This window comes from Borostomias antarcticus (genome assembly GCF_949987555.1).
Source record: "Borostomias antarcticus genome assembly, chromosome: 3".
NCBI classification, from domain to species: Eukaryota; Metazoa; Chordata; class Actinopteri; order Stomiiformes; family Stomiidae; genus Borostomias; species Borostomias antarcticus.
In genome coordinates this window covers 35,522,044-35,548,519 of record NC_140236.1, presented here as the reverse complement: position 1 = coordinate 35,548,519, position 26,476 = coordinate 35,522,044, and the positions used below count along the sequence as shown (strand labels likewise).

General features: G+C 41.1%; 1 protein-coding gene across 1 annotated transcript; it reads right to left on the bottom strand.

Annotated features, from left to right (window-relative positions):
* Window positions 1-852: 852 nt before the first annotated feature.
* Window positions 853-25,371, bottom strand: jak3 (Janus kinase 3 (a protein tyrosine kinase, leukocyte); the record flags this gene model as incomplete). The annotated part of the gene is made up of 24 exons (XM_084461715.1): window positions 853-921; window positions 1,072-1,210; window positions 5,485-5,598; window positions 7,021-7,138; window positions 7,742-7,914; window positions 8,080-8,204; window positions 10,591-10,780; window positions 11,911-12,044; window positions 13,292-13,442; window positions 15,698-15,849; window positions 16,189-16,327; window positions 17,190-17,314; window positions 17,544-17,631; window positions 19,482-19,613; window positions 20,061-20,185; window positions 20,451-20,631; window positions 20,807-20,918; window positions 21,354-21,511; window positions 21,961-22,083; window positions 22,360-22,666; window positions 23,615-23,760; window positions 23,963-24,080; window positions 24,951-25,068; window positions 25,173-25,371. The coding sequence occupies 23 exons, from the start codon at window positions 25,369-25,371 to the stop codon at window positions 1,091-1,093; spliced, it is 3,348 nt and encodes a 1,115-aa protein (XP_084317841.1). The 3' UTR covers window positions 853-921; window positions 1,072-1,090.
* Window positions 25,372-26,476: the final 1,105 nt, after the last annotated feature.

Genomic DNA, 26,476 nt, shown 5'->3' with positions numbered 1-26,476 from the left:
TTTAGAGGGAAGATGTACTTGTGAGTTCTGGCAAGTAGTAGTACATTGGCTCTTCCTACGTTAAATGCAATTATTGTTAGTCGCTTTGGATAAAAGCGTGTTGCTAAATGACTGTAATGTAATGACTGTAATTTTGGGAAAACAGTGTGACGTTCTGATATCAGGATGGTTGTACAAGGTGACATGGGAATTAATGATTCCTGGCTGGTGTTCTGGTCCCTCCAGTTCTCCCCTGCTGTCTGAATGAAGTGTTCAAGGTATCACTGGAGTACACATGAACATTTATCTTGTTAATTGTACTGTAAATACATACTGTAGACACACTTTACATAGGCCTACAAACTGAAGTTACCACTGAAAGACATTAGTAAATATTACACATTCAAACAATTCACCTACATGTATTTGTATTTATATTTTAACATTTTTGTCGAAGCCTTTTGAAATTGAATTGAAATCGCCATCTTTATTGTTAACATGCTGAGACATATTTATTGTTTTATTGTGCTGAGACAGCTTTATTTGGTGCCTTGCATAAACGTCACCTCACATTTACCTCGGAGCATCATTTTCTATGTGGCTTTGCATGCTTCAATAAAAATAAATTGGCTTGTACAAACTAGAAAGAAGTTCCGACCATGAAACAACTTTTCATGTGACCATGGCTGATGTACGAGATATGAACAGCTTTACCATCAATCATCATCTGATGGTAAAGCAGACAAAGCCAAAGACAATAAAAAGCCACTGGTTAACATTCTCACCATTCCATCTATTGTATTCTGCTGTTGGCCCGAGTTGTACTTCGATGCTCTTGCCAGGGCTGTTCCTTGTCATAACATCTCAATGGTGTGTTGATACTTGTACTTTAGATTGTGATTCTTGCACTTCGCCTTCAGCACTAGATTATGCTCTTAGTCACTTGTTTTAGAAAGAAGATGCACTTGTGAGTTCTGGCAAGTAGTAGTACATTGGCTCTTCCTACGTTAAATGCAATTATTGTAAGTCGCTTTGGATAAAAGCGTCTGCTAAATGACTAATGTTAATGTAATATAATGTAAATGTTAATACTTCAGTGAAAGGTTTATTTTCATCCTTTGAAGCTTCCTCGTTCCTCCTGAACGCTGCCCTCTATCTCCTCCGCTAGGCTGGAGGAAGACGGCCGTTCCTCACAGCTGTAGGCCCAGCATCTCCTCATCAAGCTGTAAACCTGAAATAACACCACGGAAAACACAATAAATACTCTCCTCATCAAGCTGTAAACCTGAAATAACACCACGGAAAACACAATAAATACTCTCCTCATCAAGCTGTAAACCTGTAATAACACCACGGAAAACACAATAAATACTCTCCTCATCAAGCTGTAAACCTGTAATAACACCACGGAAAACACAATAAATACTCTCCTCATCAAGCTTTAAACCTGTAATAACACCACGGAAAACACAATAAATACTCTCCTCATCAAGCTGTAAACCTGTAATAACACCATGGAAAACACAATAAATACTCTCCTCATCAAGCTGTAAACCTGTAATAACACCACGGAAAACACAATAAATACTCTCCTCATCAAGCTGTAAACCTGTAATAACACCAAATAAAACACAATAAATACTCTCCTCATCAAACTGTAAACCTGTAATAACATCAAATAAAACAATAAATACTCTCCTCATCAAGCTGTAAACCTGTAATAACACCAAATAAAACACAATAAATACTCTCCTCATCAAGCTGTAAACCTGTAATAACACCAAATAAAACACAATAAATACTCTCCTCATCAAGCTGTAAACCTGTAATAACACCAAATAAAACACAATAAATACTCTCCTCAACAAGCTGTAAACCTGTAATAACATCAAATAAAACACAATAAATACTCTCCTCATCAAGCTGTAAACCTGTAATAACACCACGGAAAACACAATAAATACTCTCCTCATCAAGCTGTAAACCTGTAATAACACCACGGAAAACACAATAAATACTCTCCTCATCAAGCTGTAAACCTGTAATAACACCAAATAAAACACAATAAATACTCTCCTCATCAAGCTGTAAATCTGTAATAACACCAAATAAAACACAATAAATACTCTCCTCATCAAGCTGTAAACCTGTAATAACACCAAATAAAACACAATAAATACTCTCCTCATCAAGCTGTAAACCTGTAATAACACCAAATAAAACACAATAAATACTCTCCTCAACAAGCTGTAAACCTGTAATAACATCAAATAAAACACAATAAATACTCTCCTCATCAAGCTGTAAACCTGTAATAACACCACGGAAAACACAATAAATACTCTCCTCATCAAGCTGTAAACCTGTAATAACATCAAATAAAACACAATAAATACTCTCCTCATCAAACTGTAAACCTGTAATAACACCAAATAAAACACAATAAATACTCTCCTCAACAAGCTGTAAACCTGTAATAACACCACGGAAAACACAATAAATACTCTCCTCATCAAGCTGTAAACCTGTAATAACACCAAATAAAACACAATAAATACTCTCCTCATCAAACTGTAAACCTGTAATAACATCAAATAAAACAATAAATACTCTCCTCATCAAGCTGTAAACCTGTAATAACATCAAATAAAACAATAAATACTCTCCTCATCAAGCTGTAAACCTGTAATAACACCAAATAAAACACAATAAATACTCTCCTCATCAAGCTGTAAACCTGTAATAACACCAAATAAAACACAATAAATACTCTCCTCATCAAGCTGTAAACCTGTAATAACACCACGGAAAACACAATAAATACTCTCCTCATCAAGCTGTAAACCTGTAATAACACCAAATAAAACACAATAAATACTCTCCTCAACAAGCTGTAAACCTGTAATAACATCAAATAAAACACAATAAATACTCTCCTCATCAAGCTGTAAACCTGTAATAACACCACGGAAAACACAATAAATACTCTCCTCATCAAGCTGTAAACCTGTAATAACACCACGGAAAACACAATAAATACTCTCCTCATCAAGCTGTAAACCTGTAATAACACCACGGAAAACACAATAAATACTCTCCTCATCAAGCTTTAAACCTGTAATAACACCACGGAAAACACAATAAATACTCTCCTCATCAAGCTGTAAACCTGTAATAACACCACGGAAAACACAATAAATACTCTCCTCATCAAGCTGTAAACCTGTAATAACACCACGGAAAACACAATAAATACTCTCCTCATCAAGCTTTAAACCTGTAATAACACCACGGAAAACACAATAAATACTCTCCTCATCAAGCTGTAAACCTGTAATAACACCACGGAAAACACAATAAATACTCTCCTCATCAAGCTTTAAACCTGTAATAACACCACGGAAAACACAATAAATACTCTCCTCATCAAGCTGTAAACCTGTAATAACACCACGGAAAACACAATAAATACTCTCCTCATCAAGCTGTAAACCTGTAATAACACCACGGAAAACACAATAAATACTCTCCTCATCAAGCTGTAAACCTGTAATAACACCACGGAAAACACAATAAATACTCTCCTCATCAAGCTGTAAACCTGTAATAACACCACGGAAAACACAATAAATACTCTCCTCATCAAGCTGTAAACCTGTAATAACATCAAATAAAACACAATAAATACTCTCCTCATCAAGCTGTAAACCTGTAATAACATCAAATAAAACATAATAAATACTCTCCTCATCAAGCTGTAAACCTGTAATAACACCAAATAAAACACAATAAATACTCTCCTCATCAAGCTGTAAACCTGTAATAACATCAAATAAAACACAATAAATACTCTCCTCATCAAGCTGTAAACATGTAATAACATCAAATAAAACAATAAATACTCTCCTCATCAAGCTGTAAACCTGTAATAACACCACGGAAAACACAACAGATACTCTCCTCATCAAGCTGTAAACATGTAATAACACCACGGAAAACACAATAAATACTCTCCTCATTAAGCTGTAAACATGTAATAACACCACGGAAAACACAATAAATACTCTCCTCATCAAGCTGTAAACCTGTAATAACACCACGGAAAACACAATAAATACTCTCCTCATCAAGCTTTAAACCTGTAATAACACCACGGAAAACACAATAAATACTCTCCTCATCAAGCTGTAAACCTGTAATAACACCACGGAAAACACAATAAATACTCTCCTCATCAAGCTTTAAACCTGTAATAACACCACGGAAAACACAATAAATACTCTCCTCATCAAGCTGTAAACCTGTAATAACACCACGGAAAACACAATAAATACTCTCCTCATCAAGCTTTAAACCTGTAATAACACCACGGAAAACACAATAAATACTCTCCTCATCAAGCTGTAAACCTGTAATAACATCAAATAAAACACAATAAATACTCTCCTCATCAAGCTGTAAACCTGTAATAACATCAAATAAAACACAATAAATACTCTCCTCATCAAGCTGTAAACCTGTAATAACATCAAATAAAACACAATAAATACTCTCCTCATCAAGCTGTAAACATGTAATAACATCAAATAAAACAATAAATACTCTCCTCATCAAGCTGTAAACCTGTAATAACATCAAATAAAACACAATAAATACTCTCCTCATCAAGCTGTAAACCTGTAATAACACCACGGAAAACACAATAAATACTCTCCTCATCAAGCTGTAAACCTGTAATAACACCACGGAAAACACAATAAATACTCTCCTCATCAAGCTTTAAACCTGTAATAACACCACGGAAAACACAATAAATACTCTCCTCATCAAGCTGTAAACCTGTAATAACACCACGGAAAACACAATAAATACTCTCCTCATCAAGCTTTAAACCTGTAATAACACCACGGAAAACACAACAGATACTCTCCTCATCAAGCTGTAAACATGTAATAACACCACGGAAAACACAATAAATACTCTCCTCATTAAGCTGTAAACATGTAATAACACCACGGAAAACACAACAGATACTCTCCTCATCAAGCTGTAAACCTGTAATAACACCACGGAAAACACAATAAATACTCTCCTCATCAAGCTTTAAACCTGTAATAACACCACGGAAAACACAATAAATACTCTCCTCATCAAGCTGTAAACCTGTAATAACATCAAATAAAACACAATAAATACTCTCCTCATCAAGCTGTAAACATGTAATAACACCACGGAAAACACAACAGATACTCTCCTCATCAAGCTGTAAACATGTAATAACATCAAATAAAACACAATAAATACTCTCCTCATCAAGCTGTAAACCTGTAATAACACCACGGAAAACACAATAAATACTCTCCTCATCAAGCTTTAAACATGTAATACCACCACGGAAAACACAATAAATACTCTATAGTTAGTAGAGTAGTGAGATAATTTAATTGGACACTAATTAATTGTACAATTAATGGCAATTGTAGCATTAGGGCGTAAATGTCTTACCCTTGGAGGGCAGTGTAGTGGGGCAGGTAACCTCCAGTTGTCCTTGAGGATGTTGACCAGATGCATTGAAATAGAATGACCCTGCATGTCATTCCCTATCCTCTGCATGTAAAGCTGCACATATGTGGACATGGATGAAGCAATATGTCACTGTCAAATAGTAATTTGCATTAAACTACAACAATAAACTACAATAACTCATATCTGTTGCTACAGCTACAACTTACTAATGCCAGCCATGGCTATGCCACTAGAAATGCCTTGAGTGTTCACTTTACTCTACCTCTACCAAGAACTGATTTACATTTACATAAACATAAACGTCCAAGCGTCATCACATGATCTTTAGGTCGCTTGATTGAGTCAAGACCTTCTCCTTCAGACTGAGATATGGGTATGAAATGCGCTATACAAATAAAGCTTTGAACGATTGATTGATTGATTGAGATTGATAAATTAGACTATTGATGATATTTGTTTCCCTGTACAGAACAGGGTGGTGCCCCATACAAGTTGATTTCATGTATTAAATCCATATTCCTTCATATTTGTGATAACCGCAGCATAATCATAAATTATACCTAGTCATAGTCATATTTCCATAGTCCTAACCCTGAGACTGCTACACTGTTGTAAATATTATGATTGTTCATACAGTATGATCATGAGGCTGAAGTATTCTCACAGAAATCAGAGACTGTGTGGTCCCTTGACCGAGGATGTACTGTATCACTCTCCTTTGCAGTGCAATTTGATCACTGAACATAATGCTAATGTGATGCAAAAAATGCATGAAGGTACAGATTTAGCTAGTGTCATGAACAATACTGTTGCCTAGTTACTGATCTTTAGAAACGTCTTTCGAAACGAAATAGCTTCCTCACTTGCTCCAGCACGCTGTGCGCATGCGTGCTGGAGCAAGTGAGGAAGCTATTTCGTGTCTAAAGACGTTTCTAAAGATCATATTACAGAGGCATGTGAAAACCCACAACAGGCCTATGCTCTATGTAAGCACAACTAGCGATTCATCAAGACAGATTGATGAAAACAACCGTTTCGCTGCAGAAAATAGATTTTTTGAAACTGCATTCTAAGTGCCCCGACCACCGCCATTACATGGATATACTGGCTCGCGCTGGATTTCAAATTTCTTCTACATGCCTCCGAACTACACCAAAGTGATCTCGGTGAGTCAAACGTCTTATAATATGTCGTAAATAAGGTCCAGGTTGTCAAAAACGAGCATTGTCCTTTAAAGTCTGGTAGTACCCCCCCCCCCCCCCCCCCTTCTACACTACACAACCACTCCTGAATGCCTGACTAACTTTACCACATTCCCACGCTGCACAAGCTCTCAGGTGTAAAAAGGGTGTAAAATGTATGTAAATTGTATTTCCCATGACATATTCTAGTGATTGTAGTGTTCTTGGCACATAGTGATTTGGGAATTGAAAGCCCTATAGGGACTTTTCTGGACCCCAGCTTGAATCATTCCCCCTTTTCATCCCTTAGCACAGCCCACATTTGGCCACATACCTTCTTTGGGTTCTGATGGTGTCCACAGTAGGAGAAGAGTTCGTGAAGAACCACTCCAAAACTCCACACATCAGACATATGGGAGAATTTGGACTCGGTGATTGACTCTGGGGCAAACCTGCAACATGAGACAGACATAATGTAGACACAGCACAGGCACTGATTGTCCATGGTCAATGACGAGCCATGTTGATGAACCCTTTTAACCCTGAAAATAAAGTGACAACATTTCGAATATTAATTGGATTTTCCCTATAATACTAGAAAGCGCAATTCCTCAGCTTTCAGCAAGTGTTGGAGTGAGGAATTTTTTAGATTTGTTAGATATTTTTTTAATATTATTAAATATTTGTTAGATATTTTTTAAAATGTTGCCAGTGACGTGGTCGTATTCAAAGGGTTAAGAGCCAATCGACCAATTCCTCTTTTCAAAGTGCCTCCTCTTTAAAAGAATGCATCTGGACCTCTCACAATAGTCATGCATTGCTGAGATTTCCTGCATGTTTAATCGAAAATACATTTTAATGTGGGCTGGTTTCTCAGACACTAAGCCTGGTCCTAGACTAAAAAACATGTCAATAGAGATCTTCCTTAGTCCTATACAATACATCCTCAGTGTTTGAGAAGTTTCAAAAGTTTTTAGTCTCTTTGTTTCTCCAAAGTTATCAAGGTCATAATTCTGGACAAATTACATACAACTGTAATAAAACAGGGCAGGTACCAGAAAATGGGGCTTTCTCCTGGGTGTGTCACACGGTAGTAATCCTTGTCAAAGGGAATGATCTTGGTCAGCCCAAAGTCAGCAATTTTGACAAGCATGTCAGTTGCCACTAGAATGTTCCTGGCAGCCAGATCCCGATGCACATAACGCATGCTCTGCAAGTACTCCAGCCCCTATACATGTACAAAACAAAACGATTACACTGTAGATAAAGATGGTGGAAAGAAAAAATTATCCCTTTTTTTAAGGGGCCTGTCAAAATAAAGAGTTACCCAAAAAAATATTATGGAGTAAACAAGGAGCACACATGGTGATGTAGAATTAATGTAGTCTCGTACTTTACAGATCTGAGAGGCAAACAGTAACAAGCGCCTGATGTTGACGTTCTGGCAGTTCTTCTCTAGGTATCCAATCAGGCTGCCGTTGGGCAGGAACTCCATCACCAAGCTCATGCTGAGGCGGCCTAGTGAGAGTACAAATAAACAGGGTTAAAAAATGTATTGTAACCCTAGTTCTATGAGTGGAGCGTAGCCCCACAGGTCAAGCTCCTATTGGCTTGCGAAACCCTCGCCAGCTACATTGACTGAAGAAACACCTGCACCCAATTACTGTAGGTCTGGTCCACCACTGAACGGGCCTCGTTTCTGGCCAAACTCCAGGAGGAGGAGCCAAGCACAAGGATGCCGGCGATGTCAGTTTCCAGCAGTGGAGAGTTCGTCGTCATCACCTCATTCCAGCCGGCAACTCTGGTAGCTTTCACAAAGGGACGTAGCAGGGCTTTCAGGGAAGCAGGTTGGCCCCCATCCCGCCTCCACGAATGTTTCCAGGTCGGGTATTGTCAGGAGAAGATGAGGCGCCGGTTTGGAGGTTGACCCATAGCAGACGGAGCTCCAGAGAGGCAGTCCTGTCACAGCCTCTGGGAGGGGAACGTCTAGATGATGTGGAGCTCTTTCCAGTAGCTACGAACCACTAGCATTGGGGGTTTCTGAAGATGAATCGTCGTCGGCCTCGGAACCACCTTTTTCTTCTTCCTCATCAGACGAATGGAGGAACAGCATCGGCGCCAGCTGCTGAGGAGGCACGCCAACATCTTCATACCCGATCTGAGCCGCCCTCCGCGAATACAAGACCTTCGTTCCCCAACGGCGGTAGCAGGTGCGCTTGGTGGAGCCTCTTGTGAATGAATTTCAAGTCTCAACAGTGTGTTCTGTTTTCCCCCTGGACTGTAATTCTAAACCTTGTAGTTCGTTCTCATAGATCAGTCTGTCAGAACTACAAATCCCTCCCTGTGTGACATCACTTCCCTGCCTTCCCCCTGAAACTGTCACTTCCTCTTTCAATGTATAAACCAACGAACCCTCCTCCCATGTCTCACTCTTGCCTGGAATCACTTCCGGTGCGAGGGTCCGCTTCTGCAGAATCGTAACATAGAATAAACTATTGTACTTTGTTAAAACCAGCTTGATCGACCACTCAGCGTGTTCTTTGACAATCTAACTAAACAAGGATAAAAATAATATTCACACTCTCCAGAGGCTCAAGTTGCGCGCAAGCCTGGCATTCAGGAGACCAGAGCTGCCTTGTCGTGCTGCGGCCCCATGCAGCGGAAGATGTCCCGCGTCGCTGTTGTGGTGCCACAACCGCAGAATATCTCAGGTAAGCTAGGTAGCATTGGCTGGCTGGGGTGCCCCGAGGGATGCCACCGGCTCCACGGTGAGACGCTGTCTAGTCATCTTTCTTCCTTCTTCTCAGTCTGCGTGAGCTGAACATTTCTAGGAGCAGATATGCGGGTGAGGCCCACTTATACAGCGGTGCACCGGACCTAGTGGGACGCAGGTGAGTGTATGTTTTTTTTCTTCAGTCAATGTAGCTGGCTAGGGTTTCTCAAGCCAATAGGAGCTTGACCTGTGGGGCAGAGCTCCACAAAATAGAACACACACATATACACACATGCAGATACACACACGGGCACACGCACATACAGTACACACACACAATATTAAGTAGAAAGGGTAGACTATTCTATTTAAAGCACTTTGCATTATGGTCTACAGTAGGTCATACATTACAATTCATTATGTATAGCGTAGTGTTATGAATGTGTTTATTATTATTATTATTATTTACAATATCTGAATGTTTTCAATAAAACATTATACACATTATACACCACATTATAGACTTCAGAATTCTTGCAAGAAGTGATGATACGTGCTACTCTTTGAATAGAGCCTTCCCTATGCGTCAGCCCACTATGAGCCTGCAGGAACCATCGATAAATAAAGATCTTTGGATAAGATAAGGTAGGTAGCATGTAGGAACCTACGGAAGAGCATTAGGGCCAATAACTGAGTTTATAATTTTTTTAAGCTTCTGAGTTTAAAGTCAGAATTTCTGACTTTAAAGTCAGAATTTCTGAGAAAAAAGTCAGAAATAACTTCTGAGATTAAAGTCAGAATTTCTGAGATTAAAGTCAGAATTTCTGAGAAAAAAACTCTGAATTTCTGACTTTAAAGTCAGAATTTCTGAGAAAAAAGTCAGAAATAACTTCTGAGAAAAAAGTCAGAATTTCTGAGATTAAAGTCAGAATTTCTGAGAAAAAAACTCGGAATTTCTGAGAAAAAAAGTCAGAAATAACTTCTGAGAAAAAAGTCTGAATTTCTGACTTTAAACTCAGAAGCTTAAAAAGAAACTCTGCTGTTGGCCTTAATGCTCTTCCGTAGGAACCAGACTCAGGCCAGGCATAACACAATAAGAAAGGTTTCCTGTCTTTGAGTCTTTATATTTGATGGAATGTCCTTTAATCATAGTAATCATAGTTTGCAAAGGGAAAGTGCGTGTGTTCTTACCCATGCTGTACGAGACCCCCCTGTATTTGACAATGTAGTCACAGTGCAGGGAGCGGATGGTGTGGATCTCTTTTTGAAAGTCTTCAAAGTTCGACTCTTTGTTTGGCTGTAGCTTTTTCACAGCGACAAGCTCGCCTGTGTTGTCCCCCAGCGGATCGTAGCGACACAGCTCAACACTGCCAAAGTTCCCCTACAGACACAGTATGACCAGAGGACAGGTTGAAGATGGAGTGAGGGTGTCGCACGTGCATTGAACAGCTGATGAGACAAATTAAACATTGAACTTGAGGGAACAAGTAAATGCACTTCACCACTTGTATAGAGTGTATGGGAGTGAAAGTCTCTTTCCTCTGGTATTTCGTCAAGCATTACAGTTTGGCATTTTGGACATGTTTTCTGGTAGCCCATGATTATAACAAATCTGGGTAATATCTTGAGCTTAATTGTAGTCATAATTATGAACTCCATTACTCGAATCTATCTGATAGCGCTTCTATGTTGTGGAGCTCCGCCCCACATGGTTCTGCTCCTAATGGTTTACCCTATTGTAGCTAGCTACGCCCACTGAAAACGAAAAACAATGTGCCCACATGTGGCCAATCAGAGTACAGGCGCTACTATATAACACCGCTGTACGAAGCGATAGTCTCCCCAAAACCTTCAGCTCGACACGAGACTGACCGAAGACTGAAGACTGAAGATGAGCATCGTCCAGAAGACGATGACACTGATGTTGAAGAGTCTCATGCTATACCGACTGAGCTAGCTAGACAACATGGTCCCAGTGAAAGACACTCCCTGTCTAAATAAAGCTCAATTAAATAATCCCGGGGACTTGCTAGTGTTTTTTTTAGCAAGATAACTTCTCATTGTTACTCTCTAGTCTCCTGCTACTGTGCTTCATGCCCAATAGGGCGTTTCAGAACACAGATAACTCAAGTTTAGTAAACTAATTTGAAATGTGTTTAAGAACAAAAAGAACAAACTCAATCAAAATGGGTCATGTCAACAGAGTACCAGAAATTAAGTTAGAAGTACGTATGTTTCCAAGTTAACAGGGCATCATATTTTACAATGATGGCGATAATGTAGAATTACACTGAAGATGACTCATGGTGCATCTCAAAACTTTAAATGGCTTCCTCGTCTCCTGTCCTAAACCCACCCATTGTGACATTGTTGAACTTCAAGCCGAGTCTGACTCTGACTCGACTCAGGTGAGTATTTACCTCATTGGTTCAGTGAAGATGACGGAATGATGGCGTAAAGGAAGCCCCTTTAGACAATTGAGATGCACCCTCGGTCATGCTGTATGTTTACCTTCCCCAGTTGTCGTATGTAGCGCAGATGTCTTTCCTCGTACACCGACTGGTCCTCCTGGTCGGAGGGGCTCAGTGCTCTCCAGAAGCTGTCTCTGTGTGGGAGTGGCTCCACAGCATGCAGTATCACGTAGTCTGAGGCAGATACTACAGTATGTCACTGAACACCAATGTACAGTTTTGCTACAGCATGACTTTTTTTTTCATAAAACAACTACATGTAGGCCTACTGTACTTGCATAAAAAAAAAAATCAGAATCAGAATCTGTTTATTGCCAGGTAGTTTACAACATACTAGGAATTTTCTTTGGTCAATGTTGCATAACACTGATGGAGACTACAGTGGACAGAGTGCAGGGTTGAGACGGGACAGTGCAAAGACAGGACTGCAAATGAGCAGTACAAAATTAATAGTGGATTGGGGGGATTTCGGTTTGTAGTTCATGATCTGTCTGAGGCCTTTCCAGACAGAGGACATATTTCCTTCTGAGAACTGGTGTTGGAGTTTCTCAGAGAAGTGTCCTTCAGCCTCCGGCTTCTAAACCTACACTTTGCCTCTTTCAACTGGTCCTTGTCCCCACTCTTACGTTACGTACTTCCTCTTTCTCCAGCCTTAACTTCCTGAGTTTAACTGTTAACCAGGAAACACATTCACTCCCACAATAGCTAGTGAATGACAGTCACAGTGTCTGTGTATTCATCTTGATCATTCTCAGCCTCCGTGCCCACCCAGTGAAACCTCTCATCACAGCCTGTTCCAGGCACGCGTGGCTTTTCTCCTTAACTTCGCTGGTCCACTTCTTGTATGTCCTTGTATGTCCATACAACAGGCTTAGAAAGTTCCTGCCTATTCAGGGATCGAGTGAATGATCTCCTCTCTGGCTCAGCATTTAATCTGCTGTCGGTATTTGGGAGTTCATGGCTGAGAGCAGCTTCACTGAATCCGCCGAGTATGACAACAAAAGCGACTGGGTGTTTACGTTCCACCCTGACTGTCTGCTCAGCGAGCAGTGCCTCTTTGTGCCTCTTGTACCGGGGCATCCAGGGGGATGTAGGCGCGTACTAGAATGCATGAGCTGAACTCGCAGGTTGGAATAAAATTGCTTACATTTTATAAAGAGGGAAAGCTAAGTAATATATATATATATATATATATATATATATGATAGAAGGTATTTTTTTTACTATACTATCTATTTTCATGATACATATTTTGCTATATATATAATATATAGCAAAAATATTTATCATGAAAATGGACAGTATAGTCCAAAAATACCTTCTATGTTATTATACACTAATTCACAATTTCCATATTAGAGCTAGATATTGTGAAAATAGTCACATAGTCATATCTCAGTATTGGACTGGCAGTAGCCTACCTGACGTTATCAGACTCTTCAGTTGGCGAATGATGCTCCGACAGGAGGGTCTGAATTCAGGCTGGTAGTTCATGCATTGGCTGATCAAAGCGGCTAGGTCTATCCACTGAGATGGCGGCAGCTGCTTGTATTCCTTATAGAACTGCAGCTTCTAGTTCAGGAAAATTAAGAGAATAAGATAAATGATGAAGCAACTGATTTGGGGTTTCTCAGTTTTGACAAATGGCATAACAGGGGGGGCTTCTTGAAAGTTATAATCTCGAATTTCCCAGTTTTTTTTTTTTGTGACACCTTGGGCCAAATCCACAATAGGATTGTGCGGCTTTTGCGGCGGCAAACCCCGTGAAAATGAGACAAAAAATAGCATCCAATCCACAAAGCGCACGTAAAGGGGGGAAAGCATTGCAAACTAGCAGAGAGCTCCAGCTGCGCCAGGCTCATTTGAATGTATGCAAATTAGGTACTTCCATGCAAAATTGCCCCAAATAAGCCTTGCGTCTGATCCACAAACACCATGAGCTAACTGCTACACGCGGTTAGAGAGGTGCAAATACCGCTTTTGAAAAGCTGGTATTAACTGCAGCAGTCAACGCGCACTCTCTCCTTCTGTCTCTCCTCTCAGAAGTTTGAATGATACTGACTTGATATTGGATGATATTAAGGGAAATATATAGAGGCGGATTTCAAAATAAGTTCAGCCAGCTGTGATGCACAGATACAAACCGAACTGATATTTTCTGCAAAAAAGTACGGGGTTGTTTTCATTATTATCCAATCTGTGTCCTGAAATATGGAGAAACACTTGTCACACTGGGGAAAGATATACGACTATATCCATATCTAAGATCTTATATCTACATACAAGAACAAATGTAGGCTCCAAAAATATAAAGACAGATTGATGAAAACAACCGTTTCACAGCAGAAAATATATTTTTTAGAAGCTGCATTCTCAGTGCCCCGACCGCCGCCCTTACATGGATATACTTGGCTCGCGCTGGATTTTACATTTCTTCTACATGCCTCCGAATTACACCAAAGTTATCTCAGTGAGTCTTATAATATGCTGTAAATAAGGTCCAGGTTGTCAAAAACGAACATTATCCTTTAAACTTGAGGGGGCTAAGCCTGACCAAGCCCCTCGTATTGCCTGAAGGGATCATGGCAGCAGTTAATGTAGCCAGACGAAGGCACCGTCATGCCAGTCGAGCGCAAGAACGCGTTCATGGCTAGTTGCAACCATGGGCGCAAATTGCACACAGTTGGCAAATTGGTGGGCGTGTTTGCCCGGGCACATCATTAGAGCAAAATCTTTTGTGGATATCGTGCTAAACTGGAGCAGATTGCCGTTGCAATCGCTGTGCAAAATATCGAGCTATTAGCGGGAGCAATCGATTCTTTGTGGATTAGGGCCCTAGGGTATTGTAAGAGCAGGTGTGATTGCTAGACTAGCCGCCACAGCTATGGATGTTTTCAACTTTGGATGATTTCAAAGATGGCAACCCATTAATTCCAATGAAAGTTGCTCACCCAGCGCATACGCTGAAAAAGTTTAAATGACTCCTGTAGCCCACAGCACCTGTTCAGTGGTGTTGTTCTTGGTCCCTGCTGTCCCTTTTCCCCATAGACATACATGGGGAAAGACACAGTTGTAAAACTCCAGCTCTTGGTGGCTTCTAAAGAAAAATAGACCCAATGATTGATTCCAGCTCTCTGGAATACCCCCAGAGCTGTTTCTGGGGGCTTGGTCAGAGCGTCAGTTCCACCTGTCCTCTTTAGCACACCAAACACTGCTGTTTAATGTAAAATGCATTGCTACCTGCAGGCAGCTTCAGATTTTTTTCTGGGAATGTTGCCACAGACACCAGGGGGGGCGTTCAATCTGTAAACGGTGTGCAGCGTTTTGCTACCGTTTCTGGGTTGAACAAATGAGTTTCCGGGCTAAACGGGTTTCCTCAAAACAGTGTGCGACGGGCTTTGAGCTAAGTTTTCTCTCATTCGGTGGGTGTGTCAAAGGTGTTACCCAATCAGCGGTGACGCATAGACTACATACATCCCGCCATATCTTCTCAGCTGCCATAGGTGCAACAGTGTTCAATGCACCACTGTTTCTGTTTAAATAAACGTTTTGCTATGGTTTGTCAGGGCTGAACGCAACTCTGAACTCTCCGAACTGCAATTAGAAAGGCTTTCATGAATGGGGGTTGGCTGAATTATTATGTTACCACTGAATCACTGTCATTGTGTTATCTCAATCGGCAATAGATAAAAGTGAAACTGCATTTATATGAAAATGTTTGAGATTATCACTTGAAATGTAGAAATCTGCTTCGACTTAGACTGCTATTGGTAGTAATGTTTTTTTTTTTTTAGCTATTACAAGGAAGTACTGTACAATGATATTACCCTCTCTAGGTCCCAGCCATGGAGTGGGGCCTCTCCACCGTTGAATATCTCCCACAGTGTGGTGCCAAAGCTCCACTTGTCACATTCCAGTTGCAGCTTCTCTGGAGCCTTCAGCATCTCAGGGGCTACCCACGGGATCCTGTCCAGCAGTACTACACATGCGCGCGCACACACACACACACACACACACACACACACACACACACACACACACACACACACACACACACACACACACAATAATAATAATAATAATAATAACAATAATAATAATAATAATAATGTGTTCATATGTTATTGAGCATTAATAGCTGATTGAAGTAGAGAATTAAAAACAAAAAAAGTAACAAACAAAATGTTCCTTTTTCCCCCCAAACAGCATACTGTACAGGACAACATGCCTTTGTGTCTTTTCCATCTGAATAATCCTGAAGGTGCCCAGAGAGACTGATGTTTTTATTGAATGCTGTGCATAGCAGCGTGAGCATTACCATGTCTGTCCAGCATCGCCACGTTGATGCCAGGGTCACTAAGCTTGATGAACGGGGAGCAGCCCTGTGATGCACCTCCTTCTCTGGCCAGAAGAAGGTTCTTAGCACAGATGTTTCCATGAACAATGTTTTTTTCCTCCTAAGTGGAACAGGGAACAGGGAGAGAGAGAGAGAGAAAGAGAGAGAGAGTCAAAATATTCCAAAATGTAAATTCTGAGCATTTTGAACATTAACAAGTTTCAAACTCTTCAGGTTCCTGGCGTCAACTGCAACTCTTTAGCTGTATTTATATTTATTTGGATTAATTATTATCTGGAAAAATCTTAATCTTGATTTATCAGTGATCGCTCATGTGGAACCCACTCAATGGTTTGTGTCAGATTAGAATTAGATGGTTCTATTTTATTTTAGTGTAGTTCAGAGATATTGAACATAAAAATTAAATGTTGGACACGTTTTCATGTATTTGCAGTGTTTTTTCTGTGTTTTTTTTAAAAGCAGGATGATGTCCTTGTTAATATATAAAAGTAGAGTATACTACATAACAGCTTTGCCAGCTGGGATGGGAAACTTTAATGCTCCACATCTCGGAACTACGCTGAATTGAGATAAAACCTTAATCTAATGAGCCTTAATGGAGATAGAACCGTAATAATCCTAGCGTCACGGTGGGGTGTCCACCCTGAGATTGGAGGGTTGAGGGTCTGATTCAGAAGCTGGGGAGTTAAACGTTGCCAAGGCCCTCTCCAGTGGGATAACATGTTTATCAAGCTACCTCAGGCTACAGAAATGTGAGATACCTTAACATGCTATGGGCCAGCATATGGCTTGGCATTTTTTCCCCAACCACTTTCAACTAACAGATAGCTATAATGATAATAAATTTGACACACCATAGAGTATGAGAACATCTCAATAAAGGGGATATGAAAAGAAAACTGACAGAAAAGAAGTCACAAAAGAAGAACAAGAGGGAAACACAGAAAGTAAATTCCACTTACCAGGAAGTTGAGTACAGAGGCCAGCTGTTTGATCACTTCAAGTTTCCAGCTGACTGACACAGATTTTTCCCGCTTCAAATACAGGTCAAGAGCGCCGTACCTCACAAACTCCTGCACCATGATGTCTGCAGGGAGACCCACCAAGCAGGATATGATTAGTGTTCAAGCAGCTCCTAACGAGGTGCACTGAGTAACGAATCCACAGACACACAATGGAGACTAGACTTGTTCATGCAGGCTCAGTTCATCTTGCACATGTAATATGTAATATTGTTTAGGGTGAAAACCAAACCCAACCGAGTCATGATACAGTTCCAGGTTCGGTGGCTGTTATTCTTACATGACATCACTTACTTTTGGATGAATGAACACTAATTCCGTAGACCAGCAGGAGGTGCATGTGAGAAATCTGGCTCATCAAACTGGCAGCTTCAAAGAATGACTGAAGAAGAAGAAAAAAAAGAAGCTGCAGTTTCAGAATACCGTGCTATCCATTTCTCTCTATTTGTTTATATTTATATTTATTATCAGCTGATGAATTGAATGTATCCCACAAGCACTAGGAGAGTAATTGTTACTTGCATTATATGATCATTTTTAGGAAGAGCTTTGTCTATCAGGAAGATTTGGTCTATCAATGCAGACTGACCCTGCTGACTGATGGACAGAGTGCTTCTGTAGGTCCTTCCTACCAGCAGGCTGTTCAGTGCATCCCCTGACTGGCTGGACACGGACCTGGGCCAGCTTGGAGGGAGCTATGACACTATGTTTTTCGCGACTGGACCTTTCTTGGACAAGACAGTTAGTTCCTGATTGTGTTTATTGTACCTGCCTGCCTGCCTGTCTGTCTGTCTGTCTGTCTGTCTGTCTGTCTGTCTGTCTGTCTGTCTGTCTGTCTGTCTGTCTGTCTGTCTGTCTGTCTGTCTGTCTGCCTGCCTGTCTGTCTGTCTGTCTGCCTGCCTGTGCCTGCCTGTCTGTCTGTCTGTCTGTCTGTCTGTCTGTCTGTCTATCTATCTATCTATCTATCTATCTATCTATCTATCTATCTATCTATCTATCTATCTATCTCACCTTATCTATCTATCTATCTATCTATCTATCTATCTATCTATCTATCTATCTATCCTTATCTATCCTTATCTATCTATCTATCTATCTATCTATCTATCTATCTATCTATCTATCTATCTGTCTAACCTTATCTATCTATCTATCTATCTATCTATCTATCTATCTATCTATCTATCTATCTATCTATCTATCTATCTATCCTTATCTATCCTTATCTATCTATCTATCTATCTATCTATCTATCTATCTATCTATCTATCTATCTATCTATCTATCTATCTGTCTAACCTTATCTATCTATCTATCTATCTATCTATCTATCTATCTATCTATCTATCTATCTATCTATCTATCTATCTATCTATCTATCTATCTATCTATCTATCTATCTATCTATCTATCTAACCTAATCTAAACAGACTCACACTCAAAGACTGTCCAATCTCAGACCTTCTCCATCAGTGGTAAAACTGTGGCCTTTTTTGTTAGATGTGTTTATTGGCTTGAAATACACTCTTAAAGGAGTAGTAAAGGGAAAATGAAATGAAATCGAGAGTTTAACATGTTTTTGAATGATTTTTCAAGATGCCCATCCACATCCATTGTATGACCAAAACGGTGGTAGAGCAATTATCAACTTTCTCGAAAATGCTAGCTTTGTCAACGTTTTGATCTGAACCATTGTATATAATCATAAGTAACCTTAAAACAGAGCTAAACATGCATTTTCCCTTTACTACTCCTTTAATCAACATGTTAAATGTTGTTCTTGAGTTGGACATCTTTCTCATGGCTTTTCATGGAGGTATACGTCTTCCTCCCTACATCACACCTGTAGTCGCACCTGTAGTCAAGTGTGTGTGTGTGTGGCACATATGTATGGGGGCTGTACTTTGGGTTTGTTTTTTAAGGGTCTGGGGAGGTTGGGATGTGGGTATAGGGATGAGTGAAATCTCTGCTATATAACTTTTTTGTATTCCTTCTATATATGTAACTTTCCTACTGTATACTATTTGCCCCACTATTTTAAGACTGTATATTTATTTGCCCAGGGGCTGCGGGTGGAAATGAGCTGTTTAGCTATAACCTTGTACAGTGCATCTCTCCCTATTCTATAGGGTAAATGTCTACTGTACCTTGTCCCTGTCTTAAAAATAAATAAAATCAATCAATCAATCAATCAATCAATCAAACTTCTCAAACGTGTTGTACATGTTGTACCTCCCAACAGGCCTTGTGATTGACATCGAGCTCTTTCAGCAGAACGTCCGTCGTATGCTCCTCCCCATTCCGGAAGTCTGTCTTGGTGCCTTTGAAGATCCGAGTGAAGGATCCCTGTCCCAGGCTTTCAACCTGACCCAAGAAGATAGAAGTGATTAGCCTCCGTTGCCTGGAATAAGCAGAAAACAGGATGCAGCACGTCTGCATCCCTTCAAGACTCTACCAAGCATAGAATTATTTATTTATTTATTTTTTAAGGCTTTTCAGCTTTAATGGGATAGGACAGTTGAGAGAGACAGGAAACGTGGTAGAGAGAGAGGGGAGGTCAGGCGGCACAGGACCCGAGCCGGGAATCGAACCCAGGTCCGCCGCGCAAAGGACTAGCCTTCATATGGGGCGCGCCTTACCCGGTGAGCTACCGGGGCGCCCCCAAGCATAGAATTAAATCAAACTTAGAGTTTAAGTCCTGAACGCGACACCTTTTTGAAACAACATACTTCACGCCACTCGGGACTGAGTTTACTTCGTCACAACAAGGTAATGAAACTTTTTTTTTTTTTTGCAGAAGTGCAAACTGACCAAATTCAGGTCCTGGTATTTGATCATGTGGAACTGGATGTGGCTGGGCTTGTTCCTCTGCGGGGTGGGAGACCCCTGGGATTCGACGGGGCTTCCACTGCGCATCACGATCAGGTTTGTGAGCTCTGCACACCACAACACAAAATACGCTTTACAACGACGAATGAGTGTACAGTAAAACAAACAGTGTTTCAAAGTCCATAAGAAACATGACAAATGAATTCCTGCTTGAGGGGTTGCATTACTTTAAAGGTGCTGCAATCATGTTCATTATATTACTCAAATGCTACAGTTGGTTGGTATAGTAATCCAAACCAATTCCAGACACATGCCCAGTCAAATTATCATAAATGCATAATATATCGGTCTTGATAGCTTGCTGTGCTGTACCTTTGGGCCGAGGAGGAGAGCATCGCCCTAGCTTGACAGGGACCTCCCCCAGTAGAAGTTTACTTTGCTGGTAGAACCCAGTGAGCTCTCTTAAGGTGCAGAAAGACTTGTGGACGCCTGAGAGACTAAAGTGATCTTTCTTGGCAATGAGGCAGTCTCTGTAGTCCAGTCCCAGAGGAATCTGAAAACACACCCATAGGTTAAGAGTACAGTGGCTGTCACCTGACTAAGTGAACTGCCACCAGTCCTCAAGATAAGTAGATCATCTCCATAATGTGACATTTTAGAATTGGAATGTTCACAGGACAATGAACAATGAACGACGGGGAATTGAGTGGCGATGACAGCGTCATTACCTCAACACAGACGGTGAGAAAGAACTTGTCATAGTCCTTGGGACTGTGTCTGAGTAAGAAGGTGCCGTGTGTCGCTCCTGATTTTTTAAGCTTGTGTACTGCAAACTCTGACCTGATCAAAACAACATGGCAGAAATGTTTACACACACACACACGCGTACGTACGCACGCACGCACGCACGCACACACACACACACACACACACACACACACACACACACACACACACACACACACACACAGAGACATATACTGTATGTACTATAAGGATGTTTAAAGGAGTAGTAAAGGGAAAAATCATGTTTAGCCCTGTTTGAAGGTTACTTATGATCATATACAATGGTTCAGATCAAAAACCTTAAAACAGGGCTAAACATGATTTTTCCCTTTACTACTCATTTAAGTGATGTTTGGAATGGTGTTGTGGGCATGCTTTGAACCCACTCAATAAAGATGTATTGAACTGATAAGAAACTGATAAAGTGCGTTAGATAATGTGCCTGCTTGTCAGGCCCACATTGATGGAGTTTGGGAACCCATGGCTTACGTGATTGGACCATGACAGTGGTTTTCCATATCTTCAAGAAGACTCGGTGGGGCGATGTCTTGACAGAAATAGTGGCTAGAGTCTGTGGTCAGCCTGAAGTAGCCATCAACAAGTGACACAAACGACAGTGCTTCTTTGAAAGATTCAAACTTGGCCTCCTACAGTAAAAAAAAAAGAATAACAATTGTTAATTCCATTCAGCATGTGTATTCTCATCAAACACATTTCAGAGTTGTGTGTTGTGTGGATGTTTAGCTATAACCTTATACAGTGCATCTCTCCCTATTCTATAGGGTAAATGTCTACTGTACCTTGTCCCTGTCTTAAAAATAAATAAAAATCAATCAATCAATCAACCAATCAATCACACAAGATCCAATTACATGGAAATATGTTTCCAATTTGAGTGTCCAATCAGGCCACTTCACATGATTTGATACAAAAACATAGGGCAATATTGGAGAAAACATCCACAGACTGTAGGTGAAAATCCCAGATATTTAAATTTGTTTTGACTTCAGGTGTGTAGACATTATCTCTAACACTGAATAATAATTAATCAACCATGAAAATGGGTATTGATTAATCATGAGTGTTGTCCACCGACCAGGCATCTGTCATCCTGCCGAGTGACGGTCACCCTTCTGCTATCCCTGGGCGCTTGCTCCTGGCACTCTCTCTTTATGCTGATGTCAATGATGTCCTGGAAGTCACAGAAAGTCTGCCACTCCTGAGAGGACGAGTATTACTGAACATTATATTGTGTACATTTTTTTTTTTACACACGTTGTTTTTATACATGTTTTTTTTCCTCAAACCCACAGGTGACCTTGAAGTTGAAATGTGCACAGGTCAGGGCTGAGTTTCCCAGAGGCATCGTAGCGCTACGAGGAACGCCGTAGCTTACGATGAACGTAGCGCTACGATGCCTCTGGGAAACTCAGCCCAGAACTGTTTTGCATGTCAACGTAACCTGTAAGATGTGTTCCTGGACACCGTGTCTTACCAGGCTGTCGGCGGGGTTGTCGCTCATCTGGACGCCACCCTCTCCGGACACCCTGAGCAGACTGAAGGCCACGCCCTGCCTCTGAAGCTGGGAGGTGCCGCCGGTCACCTTGAAGGTCTCGGTTCCCAGGGACGGCTCCACCCCGGCCAGCTCCATCAGATACTTCAGCTTCAGGCTGCCGGCGTCCACCGAGCAGCTGCCCAGCTTCTTCAGGAAGCGCTTGAGCGTACTGCGGATCCGGTAACGGTCCAGGCGGCTCCGCTTCTGGATGTCCAGGCGGTGAGTCTCGGGAAGGCACGACTTGTAACTAAAAAAAGCAAGAGTGATTCTTTGTCGGCCAGCAACCACAGACTACATTGGATAGATAAAAAAACAAAAACATTTTGTAACAATAGAAGAACGTTCTTAAAAAAGGCTCCACATAGAACCCTTCTCGCGTCAGAAAGAACCCTTTATTCATTTGCACTGACCTATCTTTGCACTGTCCTGTCTAGTCCTTACACCCTGTCTATCCATCAGTGTTATGCACCAACTGACCAGAATAAATTCTTATGTATGTGTAATAATCTGGCAATACGTCTGATTCTGATTTTTTAGGGTCCAAACAACACCTTATGGAGCTGAAAAGGGTTCTATTTGGTACAGTGACCCTGATTCTATATGGAGCCTTTTTGCATAAGGTTCTTCTATTGTTGAAAATGGTTCTATATAGCATTTTTAGATAGGTACTGCAGGTACTTTATTGGTTGTTGGGGTAAATTGCAGAGAGGAAATGTTGCCTAGCCAACTATGTAACCTAGGCAACCATTGAATTGTATTATTCTTGATGTTATTGAATCATCTTCTTTCCAGAGGTTAACTGACAATGTTGTAGACCTCTCTAACACTCTGGGTGGTGTTAGGGTAGTCTGGCTCAACGGATGTAGGTTTTGGCAATAAACCTTGTCATTCGTTGTCACACTGCCCAATCAGTGGCGAGTCTGGCGATGCAAATGAATCTGATTCGGCCGAGAGATTCTCTCGGCACCAATCAGATTCGATCCAGACTATTTTGCAAGAGCACCGGCGCTGCGTCCGTGGCTGGCTCCGCCCAAGACGACTGTGATTGATTTAAAGAAATACTGCGTTTCCCCCCCCTATTGCAGAATGGTAAACGAAGTGTGGAGATAGGCCTGGCTATGCGAGACTAGGGTTAGGGTCACCTGATAATGTTGGAGACCTCTCTAACACTGGGTGGTGTTATTGTTAGGGTTACCTGACAGTCTTGCAGACCTCTCTAACACTCCTGTGGTGCTCCTTTGCCAGTCTCCACAGGTCCAGCACTGCCAGGCCGAGGCATTCTTCCTGGGCGCTCAGAGGAGGCGACACCCCTGCCTGGCCAGCCACAAAGTCACTGCGAGACTACAAGTCACAGGAAGGAAGACCATATTATATGATATTACACATATCCGCTCCTTAGTAAGATTTGTTGTGTTTTTGTCTGACAATTCTAGAAGTAACAATGTTGTAATGTGCGAGATATATACAAAAGTCTATCACTATATCATCCACACACATGCTGAATATTAAACATGTCTCCGAGGTGTCTGCAGTGTAGGTCTACCTGCGCAAAGAGATAATCAATGACACTGTAGTCCAGCACTGGGCTGATTCTGCCTCTGGTCAGGCTGAAGCGGTAGGATGTTTTCGACCCCTGGCCAAACCAGCCGGCAAAGATAAACCTTTGGAACAGCAGGAAAATAACTTGTCACTTGACAACAATCATAACAATCAATTCATTTAAAAAAAAAAAAGTTTTTATTTCTCAAATACCGCAACGCAGGGCCGTTTCTTGGCATAGGCGAGATAGGCGGCCGCCTAGGGCGCCAAATGGCTGGAGGGGTGCACGAGCAAGAGGAAAAAATAAAATAAAAAAATAAAAATGTCGGTTTACCTGACAGCTATTTGCATTGTCATTTACTAACTAACAATGAAGAGATCTAAGCCCTCGGGAGCTCAAGGTAGAAAAAAAGAAAAGAAGAGGAAGAAAAACGTGCACAAGGCAGAGGTATGTACACACCAAATTCATTTATTAACATTTTCGGTTTTTCGGTTTTACGGTAGGAGATGTTAGCCAGCAAGCTAGCTAGCCTAGCATGATCATGATGTGACAGGCTAGCAGCTAACGATAGCTCAACTGATATAGTCTGTCCAGTCAGTAACATGACATCTAGCTAGCATTGTACGGTTTGGATTTTAAAAGCATGCTTAAGAATTTTTTTTAATTTTTATTAGGGTCCAGGCAGAGACCCTCATGTATTTGTCATTCGTCTCCTCCTTCCTCTTCCTCCTCAAAACGCCCAGCCCCAATCCAGTGCTGCGCAGCAGCTGTAATTATTATTATTGTTATTATTATTATTACTACAGTATTTACATGTTATTGCTGTTATAATACTGGTCTTCCAGTTTTATAATTAAAAAACTAATGTAAATGCAACTTTATAAAAATGACAACAGCCACAACTGAATGCTGCTACTATGTCATCAGATCAAATACAATCAAGGAACAGAGCAACATCACGTGAAGTATTTTCCATCTTTCTCTCACTTACCTGATTCGATAGTGAACACTAATGCTTTCATCGGTGTTGAAAACATGTGTTGGAGGGTACCAGAAGGACAGGTCAGGAGACGCCAAAGCAAAGAGACTGTGGTAGACGGGCAGGATTTCTAAAGAACAATCAACAGAGCATTTTAGAAGATCTTTTTAGGTTCAGCTGGCTAATGTATTCTGGAAATACTGCACAGTCACTCGCTGTGACTTTAACTCTTACCACATTTTATCGCCGCCTGGATACAGACGCTCTCGGCAGATATCTGGCCAGATGAAATGTTGAACGTTGTTCCCTCCTTTGTGGCCGGGAAGAAGAAGAGCTGGACTTGTAGTCCAGGACCACAGCTGGAGCTGGACCGCATGCTGCCCTCGCGGTCCCTGTTCACCAGCGGGGATGTCTCCTCCTCACTGAGATCCATGGGCCAAAACTAGAATAGAAATACAATAAAATGTATCAGATGACAAAATGACATCTGATAAAGTAAGGTTGAGGTCCGCACACAGCTACTACACAGGGCTATTTATTAGGTAAAAGGTGACAACGTTTCGACCCGTGTGGGTCTTCGTCAAGAGACGAATAGGATAGAAAAATAGAATATAAAGTTTATTTGCATATTTAACCAGATACAGGTACATTGGAATTATTGTTATTGCTTGTCCTTACAATATCTTATCAGCACAAATCATTCCAGGTCTTACAGTAGGTACCCAACTAGACATAAGGTTCCTGGAGCTGTTGGTGGAAGCGTCGGGAGGCTAAGCGTATCCGTTCTTGCCATCATAGAGGATGAGCGGGGGCTTAGGAACTATTTTCTCACAGGACATGTGGGGAAATAAATAAATAAAAACATTTCCGATGATGTTCGCATGAGCTATTGTAATCACTGTGGTTCTAATTTACAAGAATATACAAGTAAGCTTCTGGCATGGAAAAGAGCTCTAATCTCAACTCAACTGAAACTCTTGAAAATGTTGTAGCATTAATTTAACAACATCAAGGTGTAGGTGCCTACTTGGTCATTGCCGTGTTCATTTTCAATTTCATGCTGGTAACAGCTTGTTATTAAGATAAGAAAATGGGGAATGACTGAAAAATGTTGGTGCCATGGAGAGGCGACGTCCCACTCCACACAAAACCAAAAAAGCTCCCTGAATGTGCGACCTAATGCTTTTAGTATTACCTCACTCCAGTGTTCAGCTACTCTGCAATTATTTTGTTGTTGGTCGGCTTTGCCCCAAAATTAGTACATTTTATTGTCCACCTTACTTCTTTTAATAAATGTATTTTTCAGATTTTAGCCTCTCTCAGTTCGCAACCATAATTCTGACACCAGACAGGGTCACTGTGGCGCACAGAACCCTCAAACCAAGATTAACTCACCCCCCTCAGGGAGCAGCGGCCTAATACTGTATGCCACTCCCCCTGGGATCCGACCGTAGTCGGATCTGGCGAGACCACCGGTCCACGGTGGGCAGCTGCACCGGAACACGATGTATTAGACCACTACATCACCGCTTCTGATA